Genomic DNA, 21,434 nt, shown 5'->3' on the forward strand with positions numbered 1-21,434 from the left:
GTCATGTGTGAAGAGTGTGTAGAGCATAGGGCTCAGCACATAGCCCTGCCCGGTGCCTGTTTGTAAGATGAGGGTGGTGGAGGTGTGCTTACCAACTCTGACTTGCTGTGGTCGGTCTGTGAGAAAGTCCATGACCCATGAGCACAGGGAGGAACCAAGGCCAATAGAGTTCAGTTTGCTGACCAGTTTATGGGGGATAACTGTGTTAAATGCAGAACTAAAGTCCACAAATAACATCCACACATAAGTGTTTGGTTCCTCTAAGTGAGTCAGAGCAATATGGAGGGCTGTTGTGATTGTATCCTCTGTGGAGTGTTTGTCCAGATCAGGTTTCTCGTACTCAGTTACCTTGTGTTCCTGCACCCTTGTATCTGCTATGCACCACCTTTTTCTTAACCAGGATCTCAATAGCTATTGAACACCAGGGTTGCCTAAATGAGTTAGACCTTGCCTTTTATTGTGACAACAACATTCAAGCTTGGCACTCTCAAAATTTTACTTTGAAGGATTCTCAGTTATCAAGTACACATTGCCAGAAAATAGCCTCTCCCAATCCACACTTGCCAGATCATTTCAGAAACCATCAAAATTGACCTTTCTTCAATTTAGAATATCAACCCGCAGACCAGAGCTATCCTTTTCCATAACTACCTTTAAATTAATGGTATCACAACCACCAGATGCAAAGTGTCTCCCAATACAAACTTCTGTCACCTGTCCTCTCTCATTTGTCATGCAGGCAGGTTTTTTCTACTGACACTGGTGGGACATCTGGAAGCCATGAGTTAAGGGTGAAAAGGTCAAAAGTTTAAGTGAAATATGAGGGTTGTGAGTGTGGAATGAGCTGCCAGCACAAGTGGTGCATGCAAGCTCAATTTGAACATTTAAGGGAAGTTTGAATAGGTACATGGATGGTGGGAATATGGAGGGCTGGATCCCAGTGCTGGTCGATGGGAGTAGGCAATTTAACTGGCTTGACCCTGACCTTATGGACTGTTTCCATGCTGTGCCTTTCTGTGACTCTATGACTCAGCATCCCAAAAGAGTTCTTGCTGTACTTGCAAATGCATTGAAACGAAATTGAGTAAAAGTCATTGTCATCACAATCACTCTAGGATAGATTATTTACAATTCATACAATATCATACTGAAAAAGCTGAAACTTACTTGAATTTCATTTGGAATCTCAGTAGGTGGCTTCATTTTGTAATTCTTTCCATGGCTTGCCGGAACACTGGTAGAGTTGCTAGGAAATGCGGAGCCATGGGAGATGCCCTTAGACATGTTTCTGGGGGAAACATGATTTGATGCATTTTCCTTCTGATGAGCAGCCTTCTTATCAACTCTGCAGGTAAAAGTGATTCCACTGATGAATTAGACCGTCCTTCTTCAATCAGTCAATTGTTCATTCTACTTTAATGCTGTAAGTAACCTTGCTGTACCTTTCTGTCTCCAGACTCTTGAATGATAAATGTTTTTGACTGCTCCTTAATATATTCTGCCTGTTACTATTTGAGTTAAAATATTCACAACTGTTTCCATGCAGAAGTTTGAATGTTCTGTAACTCAAGTAAATAACCCATTTTCATACATTGACTTATAATTTTGTTAGCAATAATTTTAACTATTTCTCTTCTCTCAAATCTAAATAAAATACTAACAAACTGATAAACAAGAGATTCTCCAGAGTAACACACTCAGAATCTGGAGGAACTCAGCAGGCCAGGCAGCATCTATGGAAAAGAGTGAACAGTCAACGTTTTGGGTTGAAATCCTTCATCAGGACTGGAAAGGAAGGGGAAGAAGCCTGAATAAAAATATGTGGGGAGGGAAAGAAGATCAAGCTAGAAGCTGATTGGTGAGACCCAGTGAGGGGAAAGGTAGGTAGTTGGGGGAGGGGAGATGAAGTGAGAACTGGGAGGAGATAGGTGGAAAAGGTGAAAGGCTGAAGGAGGGTTCTGAAAGGAGAAGAGAGTGGACCATGGGAGAAAGGGGAGAAAGGGAAGGAATAGGGGCATCAGAGGGAGGTGATGGGCAGATGAGGAGAAGAGAAGAGGTAAGAATGAAACAAAGTGACAAATTAACAACATGAAATTTTCTGGGTAAGAGTCACAGGTAACTTCAGGAAAACACACATTGGATAAATGTTTACTTTTTGTCTGACCATTGAAGTGCATTGACTTGTGCTCATACTCAATAGTCCATTCACTGTGAGACATCATCATTTCACTTTGTTGTAATGAGGCAGGGGGAGGCAGTAAATAACTGCATGTGTTAATCAATACCAGTTATTATACTGGAGGTAATCAGGAGGCATTTACTATAGTTGCTGTATCACATGATCTGTGTATAATTTTGGACATAGACAAAACAGACATATGAACTTCTGTAAAAATGGAACTCCTTCATAACCTGCAGCTGATGTGATATTGAATTCACTGATTCTGACTTGTGCTTTCTTTCTACTCTTTCCTCTGCTTCATTCCCAGCTTTCTCTATCTGTTTCTTCCCTGTTCCGTCAAGTTCCAGATTCCTGCCTTTCTCTTGGTTGCAATTTTATCAGCTCACATTTTCAGCAATTACCTAAGCAAAACAAAACTAAAAGCTTAATTGTTTTAGTTTTTGAATTTAGACACAAGAGGTTCTGCAGATGGTGGACATCTGGAGCAATGTGCTGGAGGAGTTCGTGCATAGAATAAACAGTTGATGTTTTGGGCTGAGACCCTTCATCAAGACTCATTATTGAATTGTGCAATGTAGGTACTTGACAAAATTTGATGCAGATACAGCACCGTGCAAAAGTCTAAAGCATGTGCAAAAATATTCTGCAAAGCAAAGATGCTTTGAATTAAAAAGTTTCTAAATATTAAACAATTTACTATAAAGAGCAGTAAGCAACAAAGAACTAAATCAAATCAGTATTTGGTGTGACAACCCTTTGCCTTTAAAACTGCATCAATTCTCTTTGGTAAAATATCAGATAGTTTTCTAAGAAAATTGTCTTTCTATATGTTTGGTATCCCAACATTTCAGGGTAATGTTCATTGAGTAATCTTAGTTATTTAGGTTGCTCCAAGCATCTTGCAGAACTTCCCACTGTTTTTCTGCAGACTTTAAACGTCTCGATTGCTTCTGTCTCTCCAAGTAACCCCAGGCAGCCTCAATGATGTTGAGATCAGGGCTCAGTGGAGGCCATACCATCTGAAACCATATAAAAATTCTTGGGTGCCTAGAACTTTTGCACAGTTCTATATAGGTTGTAAATTTTTGGAGTATGTCTCTAAAATCCATTGTTAAAAATGAGATGTGGAGTTGAAATAATGACTAAAAATAAATAAGATTACTCAATGAACATTACCCTGAAATGTTGGGATACCAAACGTATGGAAGTTAAATTTAATAGGATTATTACCTGTGCAAGAGCTCTTGCATGAACTCATCATTTGTTGACTCTTTTGTGGGAATATTGTGATCTTTAAAACCTTGATGTTTGGATGCAAGATTTATTTTTCTACTGTAGTATGTTTCCTGGGTTGTGAACTCAGAACCTTTACTTGGATAATCATGTTCTAACTTTTTGACATAATGCGATTCTTTTTTGGTGACATCATTCTCTCTTTCACATCCGGTTTCATTTTTTCTTTTATCCTTTTTCTTATCAAATTTTGTTTGCTTGATTCCAGAACTGGCTCCACTTTTGGTTGCTTTTTTCTCATCCTTGGATTTAGAATCATCGGACATGTTGCTATTGGGAGCTGGCAGCCGACTCTTTCGGAACCCAAACCACTTGGCTATTGAAGGCCCCGTCTTCTGTTTACTTTCTGAAAACTGAACTTTGCCCCGTTGTTGCAACTTCTGCATATTTTCCTGGATTCCCAGCATGACTTTTGCTTCAATGCTGCATTGTGTCTCAGCAACAGAAGGAGGGATGAGTACCTTGCCAGGATTCTCAGGCCTTTTGGAGAGATTTTCCTGTTTTTTTGCAACTTTTGCCAAATTCAGTTCAGAGGGACTCTGCGATTTGCATGGATTTTCCGCAGAAGACATATTTGGTGATGACTGAGACTCATATCCAGAAAGCATTAAATTTTTCCCTTTCTGTGGCATTGGTTTCATTTTCTTCTCACTGAGTGGTAGGCTTCTGCTTTCTTTTTGAGGAGGCGACTGTCTGCCACTACACTTGAAAGTACTAAGCTGACCGTCAGCTTTGGGTGGAGTTCTACAAGGCAACTTGCTAGGACTACTATGGTGGCTACTTGAGCTGCTTATACTTCCATTTGATACCTGTCGTGTGTAGGAAACATCGGCTTTTCTTGGAGAATGTGAAGCACTTTGGGTAGCCGAGGAGCCACAGGCTGGTTTAGTTTGCATTGCTTCTGCTGCACCGGTGGAGTTCTGCCGCGTCAAGGAGTTACCTCTGTCACTTGTGTTTGTAATAATTTGTGTTCGCACCTTTCCAGGCCCATCCACCAGCGAAACAGAAGGCTTCTCCCCGGACTGATTGCTAAAACTCTGGCTTCGAGCTTTGGCACCGTTCATACCTAGAGCTGGTTTAAGATAAGGTTTGCTGTTAACTGAAACTGACCTCTTAAACACTTTAATTTCCATGTTATTAACATCATTTCCATCTGTAGAGTTTCTGCAATATTTCATTTCACTCTCAAGTTCAGCAGGTAAACCTGCTTTAACAACAGGAGGATCCTGAAGGTTGCCTTCATTCTCATCATCAACTATTGAACCTTCAGATACATCAACTTGCTCAGATTTTCCCCGAGTTACGTTTCCTTTAGAGTAGATATTAATACTGTCTTTCTCATGCTTCCCAGGTACAGTTGAACTTTTTCTCAACAATGGTGGTGATTTCAAGAATAATTTAAGTCCAACAGGAATACGAGTTTTGGGTTTTTGTTCTTCAAAGCATGAAAAGGTTGTGTGCTTTTCAGTAGAACCGGTTGGAGACTGGCAGTGCTGTGGCTGAGCTGAGGGTTCATTTATACTTGGTACATGGCACTGTGGCAATGCTGGTAACATCTTACATGGTATGCATTGCATTGTCAAGTCAATTTTGCATAATTGCCCTGTTTTGGCAGAAAATGTGTTTTGAAGTGAGGGATCCTTTTGGTTTGCATGATTGCATGCTAAACTTTTAATCATTTTAGCAGCTGCTTGAGGACAAGATTCAATGTGCATTGATGAAGTGTTTGAGCAATTTGTTTTCACAGATTTTTTTTCAGAAGACATTCCAGTCAAATCATTTGAGGTTTCATTTGACTCCTGTGACAGATGTGCTGAATTTTGCAAAGCAGCTTTTTCATGGTGGGAGCTGCTCAAATCAGCGACTGCTGGGGACTCAAACACGAGAAAATCAGCGACTGCTGGGGACTGCTGGTTTAGTTGATTTTCTGTTTCCTTTGTCATTGGGGAGGCAGGCAATGCTGCATTAGTGATTCCCGATGGCTTTAAAGATAGACATATGGGTGCATTCTTATCTGGCACAATAGGTGTGGATGTTTCGGATTTTGCAGTTATATTCAGAGAATGTTCACAATTTGGTCTAAAAAGCAAGGAAGTGGTTCTGCCTGGTGGAAGTGGAGGTGATGGTGATGGAGATTTAATTTCCTCTGAATCATGTTTATCTCGTGTGGGATGTTCTCCAAGATCCACCATCGGCTTTCCGGAAAATAAAGATCCTTGTAAAATCCCATAATGACTCTTGCCTCCTTCATTGCATGATGCAATCTTAGAGCTTAGAGTAAGTGGTGGACTGCATTTTGGAACGTTGTTATCATTTTTTAAACCATTATTAATACTGACATTTGGTATTTTTAAGTATTTAGAGACTTTTATACCTGATGGAGACTTGTCTTGATTAAGAGAGCCAAGTGGTGCAGGCAAATGGGGAGTGTCACTTCCATTTACGTGACAGGATTTTTGTGGTGAGCCTTTCCCTCTGTTGGGTATTTTGGTTAGATATGGCTTTTGAACAGAATGAGGTGGTACAGAGTTTGATGCAGAAGCTGTGCTACAAGTCGGCTTCAATGTTTTTTGCTGTTGAGGGCTGTGTTGAGATAATGGCCTTTTGGAATTTCCAGTGTCTGCACAAACAACAGAACTAAATGATTTCTTGTTGACTTTAAGATCATCTAATGGATTTTGCAGCACGTGACCTTGCAGTGACTCTAAGATTGTACGGTTCCTTGCATCACTTCCTCGTTGACAAGTGATCAGTCCTTGAGGCAGCAGTCTAGTGTCACCTACTGCAAAATCAGTTTGCTGGCAATTCTCATCTGAAGCATTTGGAAAGGAAATCTGATTTGAAGACAGGGTGACACTTGCGGTCTGTTGGGAATTAAACCTAATTGGCTGGCCATCTTCAGCATCAAACACTATTGTGATGCATTCTTCAGATGATGTTTTCACAAACTTGGTTGTTTGACAGTTATCTTTCAGTAAGTTTGATGTCTGTGGATTATTGTCAGAGCAAGGTGAAAAATGGCCTTCATCTTTATCAGCGGAAGAGAAGAATGTTTTTTTACAACTGAGTGGGTTTGCATGACTCACTGCCTGTTTGTCACTTAAAAAACTTGATACAAGTTCGGAGGAATTTATCTTTTCAGTGTTTTCCAGTTGAGTTTCATCCAACTTCTCAATATCCTCTGTGTCAGACAGCTGGATCGCCAAATCCTCATAGTGCAGTTTGGTAGAATTAAATTGCAGTTTTGTTGCAGGCAACTTATTGTTTGTACAAAACTTGTCACCAGACTGTAAACTAGTGACAAAACTCGTCAGCTTTTCAGGCTTTTCTCTTGAGCTTAGGTGTGTGAGCCTTTCTGAAACATTGTGATCCCAATCAAACAGACTATCAGAAATACTGTGTGTTAGTTTTTTACAAAATGATTTGCAATCTTTACTTGGCACTTCATTTATTATGATTGCTGTGTAGTCATCATCTGCATCATCATTTGAATCAGAATCATACTCAAATGGTTTGGTCTGATCTATGCATACTATTTTATCAGCGGCCTTGAAAGATGTAGGAGTTTTATCCTTATTGCGATTCCGACATCTTAGGCCAAGTGAGTAAATTCCTTCATTGGAGTTCATGCAATCCTTGTAAGCCCATGTTGACACAAGCGAAGGTGGTTCCAAGAAAGACCCTTTCTTCTGAAGCTTTTTTAATCCTTCCAAGATGTGGCATTCTTTTTCTCGAGTTGGAGGTAGTTCTTCTGCAGGACTAGAGAGGTTGCTGGGAAGTGAGGAGCCAATGCTGAGTCTTGTTTCCCAGTTTAGTGATGACTGTTAGTGAAGAGAAGTAATACAGATAAATATTCCAGCCAGAATGTTAATAAGCTGACAACAAGATTCAACAATTTCTTCATCAATCAAATATAAATTATGCATTAATGAACCAGCAACATTCATTTACCCAAGTAAAGAAGCATTCTCAGGAACATGTGTAACTATGTGTTTATGGTCTCATTCATTAATAAACTTAATACATAGACACTAGCATTCCTTGGCAGATCTTACTTGGAGAGCAGATAATTTGTGCATCAATGATCAGAATTGAGGACAGGACTGGACTCTATTGGGAATCCTTTCTATCTTTTGTTTGAAGGCTGGGTGACCACAGGTTAATTTTCCGTCCAATAACCTGATGCTTCTTCCATCTTACAAGACACGGTTTGCTTCACTGGGAGTACAAATCCAGGAAAGAATGGCATTCTTTTGGTGTTCGTGGGACTACATGGCTGGAGCAATATATGTAATAACAGTAATCAGGCACTCTACCAGAAAATCAAGATAGGTGGCATTAGTGTAAATGTGTAGACTTGGGCCATGCAGATAAGTCCCATCTTTTATCTCATCATTTAGGACAACCTCTTAGCCTACAGTAGGGCAGGCAATAGTTTCACTCCAGATATGCTAACAAGGGTCAATTTTAATTATTTGCCAATCTGCAGAACATTTTATTACCAGCTAAATCTATACATGCAGCCAAAAGAGATGGGGGAGATCTTAAATGGATCTGCATTTCCACAGGAGATTGACACAGAGACTCGAGGAGTGAGGCAAAACAGCACTGACTTCATGGACCCTACACAGATTACTGAGGAGGAGGCATTTGCTGTCTTGTGGAAAATCAGGGTGGACAAATCCCCAAAGCTTCGCAAGGTTTTCCCTTGGACTCTGTGGGAGGCAAATGCAGATATTACTGGGGGCCCTTGGTAAGGATTGGAGGACAACCAATGTTTTCCTGCTGTTGAAGGAAGGCTCCACGAAGAAACCAGGAAATTACAGGGTGGTAAACCTGACATCAGTAGTGGGAAAGTTATTGGAAATTATTCAAAAGGATCGGATATATGAGCATTTGGATAGACAGGGATTGATTAGGGATGGACAGTATGGCTTTGTATGTGGTAGGTTGTGTCTAACTAATCTTACAGAGTTTTTTGAGGAAGTTACCAGGAAAGCTGACAAAGAAGGCAAGGCAGTGGATGTTATTTATATAGACTTCAGCACGGCATTTGACAAGATCCCACATGGGAGGTTGGTCAAGAAGGCTCAGTTGCTTGGCATTCAAGACAAGGTAGTAAATTGTATTAGACATTGGCTTTGTGGGAGAAGCCAGAGAGTGGTAGTAGATGGTTGCCTCTCTGCTGGAGGTCTGTGACTAGTAGATTGATGCTGGGTACATTGTTGTTCGTCATCAGTGATCTGGATGATCATTTATGGGTGCTACCAATACTGGGGGGTAGTGGACAGCAGGGAAGACCACCAATGCTTGCAGTGGGATTTGGACAAGCTGGAAATGATGCTCCCAGGAGACACCCTGACAGCAGTGCTTCTGGGAGGCACCCCGACTGCAACGTTCCCAGGAGGTGCCCCAACTGTGACATTCCCGGGAGGTGCCCCAACTGTGACATTCCCGGGAGGTGCCCCAACTGTGACATTCCTGGGAGATGCCCTGACAGCAGTGCTTCTGGGAGGCACCCCGACTGCAACGTTCCCGGGAGGTGCCCCAACTGCAACATTCCCGGGAGGTGCCCTGTCAATGACATTCCTGGGAGATGCCCTGACAGCAGTGCTCCCAGGAGATGCTCTGTCAATGACATTCCCGGGAGTCGGCCTGACAGCGACGTTCCCGGGAGATGCCCTATTAATGACTTTCCCAGGAGATGCCCTGTCAATGACATTCCTGGCAAACCCTTGTCAAATGAAGTTCAGTTAATCAGACTGTACCCTCTTACTCCATGTCCTTCCTTCATTCCAAGTATAGGAGCCACTTGAATGTTCACTGCAGGCACTTGAGATAGAGAGTTCACTGCTACTACAGCTGCTCCTGGGATAAAGTTGGCTAGGTACTGTCAGATTTAATTGACTCTGACACTTTAAAACCGATACATTTGATGGTGTATTTGCATGAGCTTCCTGTTAATAGAAAAAAAGAATACTCGTCACATTGGAACTACTCTTCTCATACATAGTTAACAGAGAAACATTTTCTGGTCATCTGTCACTTCCAATGCACAAGCGGATATTTGTATTTGTTCCAGTTTGCTCTAACTTTTTGTAGAACTTCCTTTCACTTCATATCGCAACAAAAGTTACACTGATCATTTTGGCATATCATACTGTCCAGTGTTTTATCATTTTTCCCCAGAATTTACTTCTGATTCTTTTCTATGAATTCAGACATCAAATTATTCCATGTGACTCAGTTGTGTTGTTTTAAATTAACTGGAGAAAATCAGGAAACCTTATAAGTAAATAAAAGATGCATGGGGAGAAAGAAATGTTAATACTGAGTGTGGATCCTGAGCTGGTTTTGAAAAGGTTGTAAAGCTTAAGTATTAAACAAGAGAAATTCTGCAGATGCTGTAGATACGAGCAACACATACAAAATGCTGGAGGAACTCAGCATCTGGGAAAAGAGTAGAGTCGATGTTTCGGGCCGAGACCCTTCAGCAGGACCACCAGAACAGCTGAAGTATGTCTCTTTCTAGACATTTGGCAGATTGCAAAGTCTCTGCTTAATCCCCTTTAAGAGTCAAACAAACATGTTTGTTTCTAGAAAAATGCTGATTAGTGACAGAAAGAACAGTTAAGGTAGGTTTGTGGAAAGAGGTTAATGTTTAAGTCAAAGAGACTTTGTCAAAATTCCTAATCTTAACTTAAACATTATCAATGTTTGTTCTGCCACATATACCATCTAACCCATAGAGTATTTCCATTTTTTTCTGAATTTTCACATTTCAAGTCCAAAGTTCAAAGTAAATCTATTATCATACATATATGTCACCATATAAAACAGAGATTCATTTTGTTGCAGGCATACTTAATAAATCTATAGAATAATAACAATTACCAAATCAATTAAAGACCACACCACCCTTGATGTTCAACAAGAGTGCAGAAGACAAAAATAAATAATAACAATAACAATAATAAATAAGCAAAAATATTGAGAACATGAGATGAAGGGCCCTTGAAAGAGAGTCCCTAGGTTGTGGGTTCATTCCAATTATGGGGTAATTAAAGCTGAGTGAAGTTATCCACTCCAGTTCAAGACCCTAATGGTTGAGGGATAATAACTGTTCCTTAACCTGGTGCTGAGAGTCCTGAGGCTCCTGATGGCATTTTTAGTTTTTATTTTTTTTTACTCAAAAAAGTTTGCTTTAAGGTTGTTAAAGTAAGTTAAGATGCATGTTATGTGAAAAAGGTTAGGCCAAACTGTTGAACTGCATTTATCTTTAAAAAATTAATCTTTCAGAAGTTGCTAAAATCCTAAAAGATGCATCACTGTCCCATCATGTTAAAAGCAATTTAAGCTTAGAAATTAACATTTGATTAAATTATTCCTAGCAAAGAAAACTGCCGATTCTTCTTTCATAGAGCTATACAAAATATACAATATAGAAGGCGATTAATTTGGCCCATCCCATTATGTCAGCTAGTTCTTCAGGTCATAAATCCAAACACTCTAACAAAACTGAGAGATTTTGCTTCGACGACCCTCTTGGGCTATAATCTCAAGATCAGAATCAGAATCAGGCTTATTATCACTGGCATGTGTCGCAAAAGTTGTTAACATAGCAGCAGCAGTACAATACAATTCATAATATAGAAAATAAATTAATTCATTAATTGCTGTATATGCATATTGAATAAATTAAAAATCTTGCAAAAGCAGAAATAATATATATTAAAAAATTGAGGTAGTGTCCAAGAGTTCAATGTCCATTTAGGAATCGGATGGTAGAGGGGAAGAAGCTGCCCCTGAATCGCTGTTGTGTGCCTTCAGGCTTCTGTACCTCCTACCTGATGGTAACAGTGAGAAAAGGGCATGCCCTGGGGATGCTGGAGGTCCTTAATGATTGACACTGCCTTTGAAGATGCCCTGGGTACTTTGTAGGCTAATATCCAAGATGGAGCTGACTAAACTTACAACCCTCTGCAGCTTCTTTTGGCCCTGTGCAGTGACAGATTCCCACCATCCTCCAGATGACACACTCTTGTTCATCTCCCTCTAATCTTTCCACCAATAACTGGAAGTCTAAATTTCCTGGTTTTTGATGCCTCGGCTAAGGGAAATAGATCCTTCTTATTTAATCCCCAGGGCCTTCACAGCTTTACTCACCTCATTAAAGCAGACAGTCAGTGTCCTTTGTTTCAAAGAAAACTACTCTATCTCGCTCAATTATTCTTCATAGCTACAGTTTGGGAGTCCTAGCAACACTATTGTAGATCTCCTTAGTACTCTCACCACCTGTGATGCTGCTGAAAGTAAACTTGTCACTGCACTTGCAGTACACATACACATAATTGTGCAGAAGACAATAAACTCAATGTTAATTTTGACCAGTGAAATCACATCTTTCCGGTAAGATGATGACCACAACTGTAAACAAGATGCAAACCATGTCCTAACTGGTGTTGTAAACAGTTCCACCATAACCTCCATGTTCTCATGCTCCATTCCAAAGCTAATAAAAGAAAGCTTCCAACATACCATTTCAAAATATTGACTAACACTGTTACATTTTTATTTGTTACACCCTACCTGGTCCATGGCATTTCATCACCAGGGAAATCCCATTGGTTCAATTCCCCTGCTCCCACCCACTGCAATTTGTTTCACTGCATATGCATTCACTCCCATTTCATTCTTTTCACCCAAACAAAGAGAAAAAGTTCATTCATTCATTATGTGTCGTGTTGTGTGATGTGGGTGATCACAGTCTTTTCGTGACCATGGCTATTCTTGGCAAATTTTTCAACAGAAATGGTTTGCCATTGCCTTCTTCTGGGCAGTGTCTTTACAAGACGGGTGACCCCAGACATTATCAATGCCCTTCAGAGATTGTCTGCCTGCCATTAGTGGTCACATAACCAGGACTTCTGATATGCACCAGCTGCTCATACAACCATCCACCACCTGCTCCCATGGATTTATGTGTGCCTAATTGGTGGGCTAAGTAGGTGCTCCACCTTCCCAAAGGTGAGCAACAAATTCGTTCTTCACACCATACTGTGAAAAAGCCTTAGGCACCCTAGCTATATATACCTAAGACTTTTGCACAGTTCTGTACTCAATAAATCCATAATATGGTGGTGGCATCCGTCGGTCTCGAGAGACCATGGATCTGTGCCTGGAGTTTCCAGGGTGCAGGCCTGGGCAGGGTTGTATGGGAGACTGGCAGTTGCCCAAGCTGCAGGCCTCCCCCCTCTCCACACCACCGATGTTGTCCAAGGGAAGGGCACTAGGACCCATGCAGCTTGGCACTGGTGACGTCGCAGAGCAATGTGTTGTTAAGTGCCTTGCTCAAGGACACAAACACGCTGCCTCAGCTGAGGCTCGAACCAGTGACCTTCAGGTTACTAGTCTGATGCCTTGCCCACTAGGCCACGCGCCAACACAATCCATAATATAAAAACAGTCATAACAGAATCAATGAAAGACTGCACCAGGTTGGACATTCAACCAATGTGCAAATGCAAAAAGAAATAAATAAAAATAATAATAAATATATCAGCAATAAATATTGAGAACATGAGATGAAGAACCCTTGAAAGTGAATCCCTTGGTAGTGGGAACATTTCAATGACTGGGCAAATGAAGTTGAGTCCAGTTATCCCCTTTGATTCAAGAACCTGATGGTTGAGGGGTAATAACTGTTCCTGATCCTGTTGGTGTGGGTCCTGAGGCTCCTGCACCTTCTTCCTGATGTCAACTGTGAGAAGAGAGCATGACCTGGGAGGCAGGGGTCCCTGATGATGGATGCTGCTTTCCTGTGACAACACTTTGTGTAGATGTGCTCAACGGTGGGGAGGGCTTTACCTGTGATGGCCTCAGCCGTATCCACTACTTTTAGTAGGATTTTCCATTCAACAGTGCCTTGAACATAACATAAACTCTTTCTTTTCAAATACCACCCTGTCCTCAACAATTTCACTTCCGTAAACTCCTCTATCACCTTGATCATGCACAAAGTTAATTACTTGTGGCATGACAAACTCCAAGGCTCAAAATTCTGCTTTTCCTTGCCTAAACCTCTCCATCTCACTGCATCTCCTCATTAATACTATCCCTTTGACTAATGATCAACTAAATTAATATCTCCTCATAAATCTCAGCTTCATTTAAAAAATTTTAATCCTATAGAACATGGTGGGATTTCTTGTTACAGAAGTATGTTGTCATCTTTTATTGCTAAAGCTGACTATCTGGCTGTATTTCCAATTGTTTCTGAATTTGTTTCATATGTCAAGCATTTGAGTTTCTTACTGTTGGAAGACAAGTATGACATATTTTAGACTCCTGAAAAGCATAAAAAAATACATTCACTTAGGTGTTAAAATATCTAAAAATTCATTTAATGCTCACTCAATGTAAACTAGTTCTGAGACTGGCCTGTGGACATTGACCTAGATTTTTAAAAATATGAATTGCATTACAGAGATAAAAGCATCCAAGCCTGGGTACAGTAACTAACTCATTAGTATAGATCACGATGCTTTTTAATGACATCATTGTAAAAGATAACATTGGTAAAATTGATATCAAGATGGTCACGAGAGTGGAACAAAAGAAGTCAAAGCCTGCATAAAAGCCAAGGAGGGAGCATATAATAGGCAAAAATTTGTGGAAAGTTAGAGGATTGGGAAGCTTTTAAAAACCAGCATGAGGAGGTGAAGACGGAATATGAAAGTGAGATAACCAATAATATCAAAGAGTAAACCACAAGATTCTTCAGATCCATAAAGTGTAAAAAAGAGGCGAGACAAACGGAAAATGATGCTGGAGAGGAGGTTATGGGGTTCAAGGAGATGGCAGTCAAACTGAATAAGTATTCTGGATCAATCTTCACTGTGGAAGACATTAGCAGTATGCTGGAAGTTCAAGAGTGTAAACAGGTAAAAGTGTGTGAAGTTACCATCACTAGGGAGAAGGTTCTTGGGAAACTGAAAGGTCTGAAGGTAGATAACTCACCTGAATCAGATGGTGCACATCCCAGGGTTCTAATAGAGATGGCTGAAGAGATTGTGGAGGCATTAGTAATGACCTTTCAAGAATCAGTAGACTCTGGAATGGTTCTGGACAATTGGAAAATTCCAAAAAGTAACACCACTCCTCAAGAAGGGATTGAGGCAGAAGAAAGGAAACTACAGGCTGCCAGTTAGTTCGACCTCTGGTTGGGAAAATGTTGGAGTAAATTGTTAAGTATGTGATTTTGAGTTCTTGGAGGCACATGATAAAATAGGGCATAGTCAGCATGGCTTCTTCAAGAGAAAACCTTGTCTGACAAATCGGTTGGAATTCTTTGAAGAAATAACAAGCAGGATAGACAAAGGAGAATTGGTTGATGTTGTTTACTTGGACTTTCAGAAGGTCTTTGATAAGGTGCAACAGATGAGGCTGCTTAACAAGTTATAAGCCCATGGTATTACAGGGAATTTTTGAGCATTGATAAAGCACTGGCTGATTGGCAGGAGGCAACGAGTGGGAATAAAAGGAGCTTTTTCTGGTTGGCTGCCAGTGACTAGTGGTGTTCCCCAGGGATCGGTGTTGGGACATTCTTTTTACATTATAAGCAAATGGTTTGGGTGATGGAATTGATGGCTTTGTTGCAATGTTTGCAGAGGATATGAAGATGGCTGAGGGGCAGGCAGTTTTGAGGGTGTAGAGAAGCTACAGAAGGACAGACAGATTAGGAGAATGAGAAAAAAAGTGGCAGATGGAATATAGTGTTGGGAAGTGTATGGTTATCCACTTCAGAAGGAAAGGGTTGACTATTTTCTAAATGGAGAGAAAATACAAAAAAAACTAGGGTGCAAGGGGATTTGGTTGTGCAGGATTCCCTAAAGGTTAATTTTCAGGCTGAGTCTGGTGAGGAAGGCAAATGCAATTATAGCATTCATTTCAAGAGGACTAGAATATGAAAGCAAGGATATAATGTCGAGATTTTATAAAGTACTGGTGAGGCCTCACTTGGAGTATTGTGAACAGCTTTGGACACATCATAACCGGCGCACCAATCGTGAGTTGAAGAAAAGGGAAGGTCAGGCATAAAAGGAAGACACTGCCCAGTAGAGCAGACATCGACAGTGTGGTCTGAAACAGAGTGGTAGGGCTTTGACTCATTTGGGCCTCGGCGAGGTAAGTGAGTAAGCGGGCTTCACTTTTCCTTGCATTTTTGGAGTAATAGAGAGGCATGTCTGTAGGGTTAGTACTTTGCTCTGGGTGTCAGATGTGGGAATCCTGGGAATCTTCCAGTCTCCCAGATGGCCACATCTACACCAGGTGTAACAAGATGCAGCTCCTGAGAGACCATGTTAGGGATCTGGAGCTGCGGCTCGATGGCCTACAGCTTATTAGGGAAAGTGAGCAGGAGATAGAGAGGAGCTACAGGGAGTTAGTCACCTCGAGGCTGCAGGAGTTAGACAAGTGGGTGACTGTCAGGGAAGGGAAGAACTCAGGTAGTAGACAGCCCCACAGTGGCCATCTCCCTCAGGAATCATCATCTCGTTTTGGAGGTGGTTGATGGGGATGACCATGGTGATCGGGTCTCTGGCACTGAGTCTGGTTCCATGGTGCAGAAGGGAGAGAAGAAGATGAGGAATGCTGTAGTCATAGGGGATTCCATAGTGAGGGGAACAGACAGGAGGTTCTGTCAGCCTGATAGAGATATCCGCATGGTGTGTTTGATGTCTTGGATCGAGTGCAGAGGATTCTGAAGGGAGAGGGTGAACAGCTAGAAGTCTTGATACATATTGGTACCAATAACATAGGTAGAAAAAGCGAGGAGGTCCTGAAGAGAGAATGCAGGGAGTTGGGTAGGAAGCTGAAAAGCAGGACCTCCAGGGTAGTAATCTCAAGATTGCTGCCCTGTGCTATGTACTGACAAGTGGAAGAATAGCATGATCAGGCATGTTAATGAGAGACCAGTGTAGGGGGCAGGGCTTCGGGGTCCTGGGTCATTGTGGCCTCTTCGGGGGGGAGGGGGTGGGTATGACCTGTACAAAAAGGACCGGTTACACCTGAACCCAAAGGGGTCCAATATCCTAGCAGGCAGGTTTAATAGAGCTGTTCGGGAGGGTTTAAACTAATTTGGCAGGGGGATGGGAACCAGAGTGATAGGGCTGAGGAAGGGGAAAACAGAAATAAATCAAAGAGAGCTGGCAATAGAGATGATAGAAAGGACAGGCAGGAGATGAAGGATAATCACAGCCAGTGGAATGATTTACAGGGTAATAGAGGTGTGATGCAGTTAAAACAGAAAGCTATCTCTGAAACTTGGCTAAAGGATGGCTGCCATTGGGAGCTGAAGAACCAAGGATATATGGTGTATCAGAAAGATAGGTTAGTAGGCAGAGGGGATGGTGTGGCCCTGTGTGTAAGAAATAATATTAAATCATTAGAAGGGATGACTTAGGATCGGAAGGTGTAGAGTCTCTGTGGGATGAGTTAAGAAATGGCAAGCGTAAAAGGACCCTAAATTGCAATTGTATACAGGCCTCCAAACAGCAGCCGGGGTATGGATTACAAATTACAGCAGGAGGTAGACAAGGCGTGTCAGAAGGGCAATGTCATGATAATCGTTGGAGATTTTCACATGAAAGTAGATTGGGAAAACCAGTCCAGTACTGGACCTCAAGAGAGAGAATTTGTAGAATGTCTAAGGGATGGCTTTTCAGAACAGCTTATTGTTGAGCCCTGTAGTGAATCAGCTGTGCTGGATTGGGTGCTGTGCAATGATCCAGAGGTGATAAGAGAGCTTCAGGTTAAGGAACCCTGGGGGAGCAAGTGATCACAGTACGATCAAGTTCACTTTGAAATTTGAGAAGGAGAAGCTAAATTCCAATGTGTTGGTATTTCAGTGGAATAAAGGCAATTACAATGGCATAAGAGGGGAACTGGCCAAAACTGACTGGAAAGGGACACTAGCAGGGCAGCCATGGCTACAGTCTCTGCAAAAAAAAAATGAGGGAAGTGCAAGACAGATACGTTCCAAATAAGAAATTTTCGAATGGAAGAAGGACACTCCGAAGGCTGACAAGAGAAGTCAGAGCCAAAGTAAAAGCAAAAGAGAGGACATACAAGGAAGCCAAAGCTAGTGGGAAGATAGAGGATTGGGAAGCTTTTAAAAACTTGCAGAAATAAACTAAGAAGGTCATTAAGAAGGAAAAGATGAATTATGAAAGGAAGCTGGCGTCTAATACCAAAGGAGATATTAAAAGCTTTTATAAGTGTATAAAGTGTAAAAGAGAGTTGAGGATCGAAACATAGAAAACCTACCGCACAATACAGGCCCTTCGGCCCACAAAGTTGTGCTGAACATGTCCCTACCTTAGAAATTACTAGGCTTACCTATAGCCCTCTATTTTACTAAGCTCCATGTACCTCTATACACCTCTATCAGGTCACCTCTCATCCTCGGTCACTCCAAGTAGAAAAGGCCGAGTTCACTCAACCTATTCTCATAAGGCATGCTCCCCAATCCAGGCAACATCCTTGTAAATCTCCTCTGCACCCTTTCTATGGCTTCCACATCCTTTTTGTAATGAGGTGACCAGAACTGAGCACAGTACTCCAAGTGGGGTCTGACCAGGGTCCTATGTAGCTGCAACATTACCTCTCGGCTCTCAAACTAAATCCCACAGTTCAAGGCCAATGCACCATATGCCTTCTTAACCATAGAGTTAACCAGTGCAGCTTTGAGCGACCCCAAGATCCCTCTGATCCTCCACACTGCCAAGAGTCTTACCATTAATACTATATTCTGCCATCATATTAGATATAGGACCAATAGAAAATGACACTGGAGATATTGTACTGAGAGATGCAGAGGTGGCAGAAGAACTGAATATGTATTTTGCATCAGTCTTCACAGCGGAAGACATCTGCAGTACACTGGGCATTCAAGAGTGTCAGGGAAGTGAAGTATGTGCAGTGAAAATTACGACTGAAAAGGTGCTCAGAAAGCTTAATGGTCTGAGGGTGGATAAAACTCCTGGAGCTGATGGAATGCACCCTCGGGTTCTAAAGGAAGTAGCTGGAGGGATTGCGGAGGCATTAATGATAATCTTTCAAGAATCGAAAGATTCTGGCATTGTACTGGATGACTGGAAAATTGCAGATGTTACTCCGCTATTTAATAAGGATGGGAGGCAGCAGAAAGCAAACTATAAACATGTTAGCCTGACATCAGTGGTTGGGAAGTTGCTGGAATTGATTGTTAAGGATGAGATTACGGAGTACCTGGAGGCACATGACAAGATAGGCCAAAGCCAGCATGGCTTCCTGAAAGGAAAATTCTGCCTGACTAACCTACTTCAATTTTTTGAGGAAATTACAAGCAGAGTAGGTAAAGGAGATGCAGTAGATGTGGTATACTTGGATTTTCAGAAGCCCTTTGACAAAGTGCCACACATGAAGCTGCTTAGCAAGATAAGATCCCATGGAATTACATGGAAGTTACTAGCACGCCTGGACAATTGGCTGACCAGCAGAAAACAGAGGGATCCTATTCTGCTGGCTGCCGGTTACCAGTTCCACAGGGTTCGGTGTTGGGATCGCTGTTTTTTTACAATGTATGTCACTGATTTGGACTATGAGATTAATGGATTTGTGGCTAAATTTGCTGATTATACAAAGATAGGTGGAGGAGTGGACACGAGGAAATCTGCAGATGCTGGAAATTCAAACAACACACACAAAATGCTGGTGGAACACAGCAGGCCAGGCAGCATCTATAAGGAAAAGCACTGTCGACGTTTCGGGCCGAGACCCTTCGTCAGGACTAACTGAAAGGAGAGATACTAAGAGATTTGAAAGTAGTAGGGGGGAGGGGGAAATGTGAAATGATAGGAGAAGACCGGAGGGGGTGGGATGAAGCTAAGAGCTGGAAAGGTGATTGGTGAAAGTGATACAGAGCTGGAGAAGGGAAAGGATCATGGGACGGGAGGCCTCGGGAGAAAGAAAGGGGGGGGGGGGGTAAAGCACCAGAGGGAGATGAAGAACAGGCAGAATGATGGGCAGAGAGAGAAAAAAATAACAAACAACTAAATATGTCAGGGATTGGGTAAGAAGGGGAGGAGGGGCATTAACGGCAGTTAGAGAAGTCAATGTTCATGCCATCAGGTTGGAGGCTACCCAGCCAGTATATAAGGTGTTGTTCCTCCAACCTGAGTTTGGATTCATTTTGACAGTAGAGGAGGCCATGGATAGACATATCAGAATGGGAATGGGACGTGGAATTAAAATGTGTGGCCACTGGGAGATCCTGCTTTCTCTGGCGGACCGAGCGTAGGTGTTCAGCGGAATGGTCTCCCAGTCTGCATCGGGTCTCACCAATATATAAAAGGCCACACTGGGAGCACTGGACGCAGTATACCACACCAGCCGACTCACAGGTGAAGTGTCGCCTCACCTGGAAGGACTGTCTGGGGCCCTGAATGATAGTGAGGGAGGAAGTGTAAGGGCAGGTGTAGCACTTGTTCTGCTTACAAGGATAAGTGCCAGGAGGGAGATCGGTGGGAAGGGATGGGGGGAACGAGTGGACAAGGGAGTCACGTAGGGAGCGATCCCTGCAGAAAGCAGAAAGGTGAGGGGGGAAGGAAAGATGTGCTTGGTAGTGGGATCCCGTTGGAGGTGGCGGAAGTTACAGAGAATTATACGTTGGACCTGGAGGCTGGTGGGGTGGTAGGTAAGGACAAGGGGAACCCTATCCCGAGTGGGGTGGCGGGTGGATGGGGTGAGGGCAGATGTGTGGGAAATGGGAGAGATGCATTTGAGAGAAGAGTTGATGGTGGAAGAAGGGAAGCCCCTTTGTTTAAAAAAGGAAGACATCTCCTTCGTCCTAGAATGAAAAGCCTCATCCTGAGAGCAGATGCGGCGGAGACGGAGGAATTGTGTGAAGGGAATAGCAGTTTTGCAAGAGACAGGGTGGGAAGAGGAATAGTCCAGGTAGCTGTGAGAGTCTGTAGCCTTATAGTAGATATCAGTAGATAAGCTGTCTCCAGAGATGGAGACAGAAAGATCAAGAAAGGGGAGGGAGGTGTCGGAAATGGACCAGGTAAATTTGAGGGCAGGGTTAAAGTTGTAGGCGAAGTTAATGAAGTCAACGAGCTCAGCATGCGTGCAGGAGGCAGCACCAATGCAGTCGTCGATGTAGCGAAGGAAAAGAGGGGGACGGATACCCATATAGACTTGGAACATGGACTGTTCCACAAAGCCAACAAAAAAGCAGGCATAACTGGGACCCATGCGGGTGCCCATGGCTACATGCTTGGTTTGGAGGAAGTTGGAGGAGCCAAAGGAGAAATTATTGAGAGTAAGAACTAATTCCGCTAGACGGAGGAGAGTGGTGGTAGAGGGGAATTGGTTAGGTCTGGAATCCAAAAAGAAGCGAAGAGCTTTGAGACCATACTGGTGGGGGATGGAGGTATATAGGGACTGGACATCCATGGTGAAAATAAGGCGGTGGGGGTAATGAGGAGTGGGTAGTGTCGAGGAAACAGAGAGCCTGCAGAGAGACTTAGGTAGTTTAGGGGAATGGGCAAAGAAGTGACAAATGAAAAACAATGTTGGAAAGTGTATGGTCATGCACTTTGGTGGAAGAAATAAATGGGCAGACTATTATTTAGATGGAGAGAATTCAAAATGCAGAGATGTAAAGGGACTTGGAAGTCCTTGTGCAGGAACCTTAAAGTTTAACTTCCATGTTGAGTCAGTGGTGCAGAAAGCAAATGCACTGTTGGCATTCATTTATAGAGGAATAGAGTATAGGAGCAGGGATGTGATGTTGAAGCTCTATAAGGCACTCGTGAGACCACACTTCGAGTATTGTGTGCAGTTTTGGGCTCCTTATTTTAGAAAGGATATACTGACATTGGAGAGGATTCAGAGAAGATTCATGAGAATGATTCCA

The 21,434-nt window shown here is 42.3% G+C and overlaps 1 protein-coding gene across 5 annotated transcripts in view; it reads right to left on the bottom strand.

The window, feature by feature from the left end:
- The window catches only part of nckap5l (NCK-associated protein 5-like), an 883,389-nt gene that overhangs the window by 127,397 nt on the left and 734,558 nt on the right, over positions 1–21,434 (bottom strand). For 4 of the 5 annotated variants that reach the window (XM_073047595.1, XM_073047596.1, XM_073047597.1 and 1 more), the window contains 3 exons: positions 9,244–9,432; positions 3,413–7,296; positions 1,168–1,345 (listed from right to left, as the gene is read on the bottom strand). In XM_073047595.1, coding sequence (XP_072903696.1) covers positions 1,168–1,345; positions 3,413–7,296; positions 9,244–9,432 — 4,251 coding nt within the window. Of the gene's footprint in view, positions 1–1,167; positions 1,346–3,412; positions 7,297–9,243; positions 9,433–21,434 lie in introns of those variants that run through there. The other variant, XM_073047600.1, reaches the window with a different exon arrangement.

Source organism: Hemitrygon akajei, chromosome 5, assembly GCF_048418815.1.
Source record: "Hemitrygon akajei chromosome 5, sHemAka1.3, whole genome shotgun sequence".
Taxonomy (NCBI): Eukaryota; Metazoa; Chordata; class Chondrichthyes; order Myliobatiformes; family Dasyatidae; genus Hemitrygon; species Hemitrygon akajei.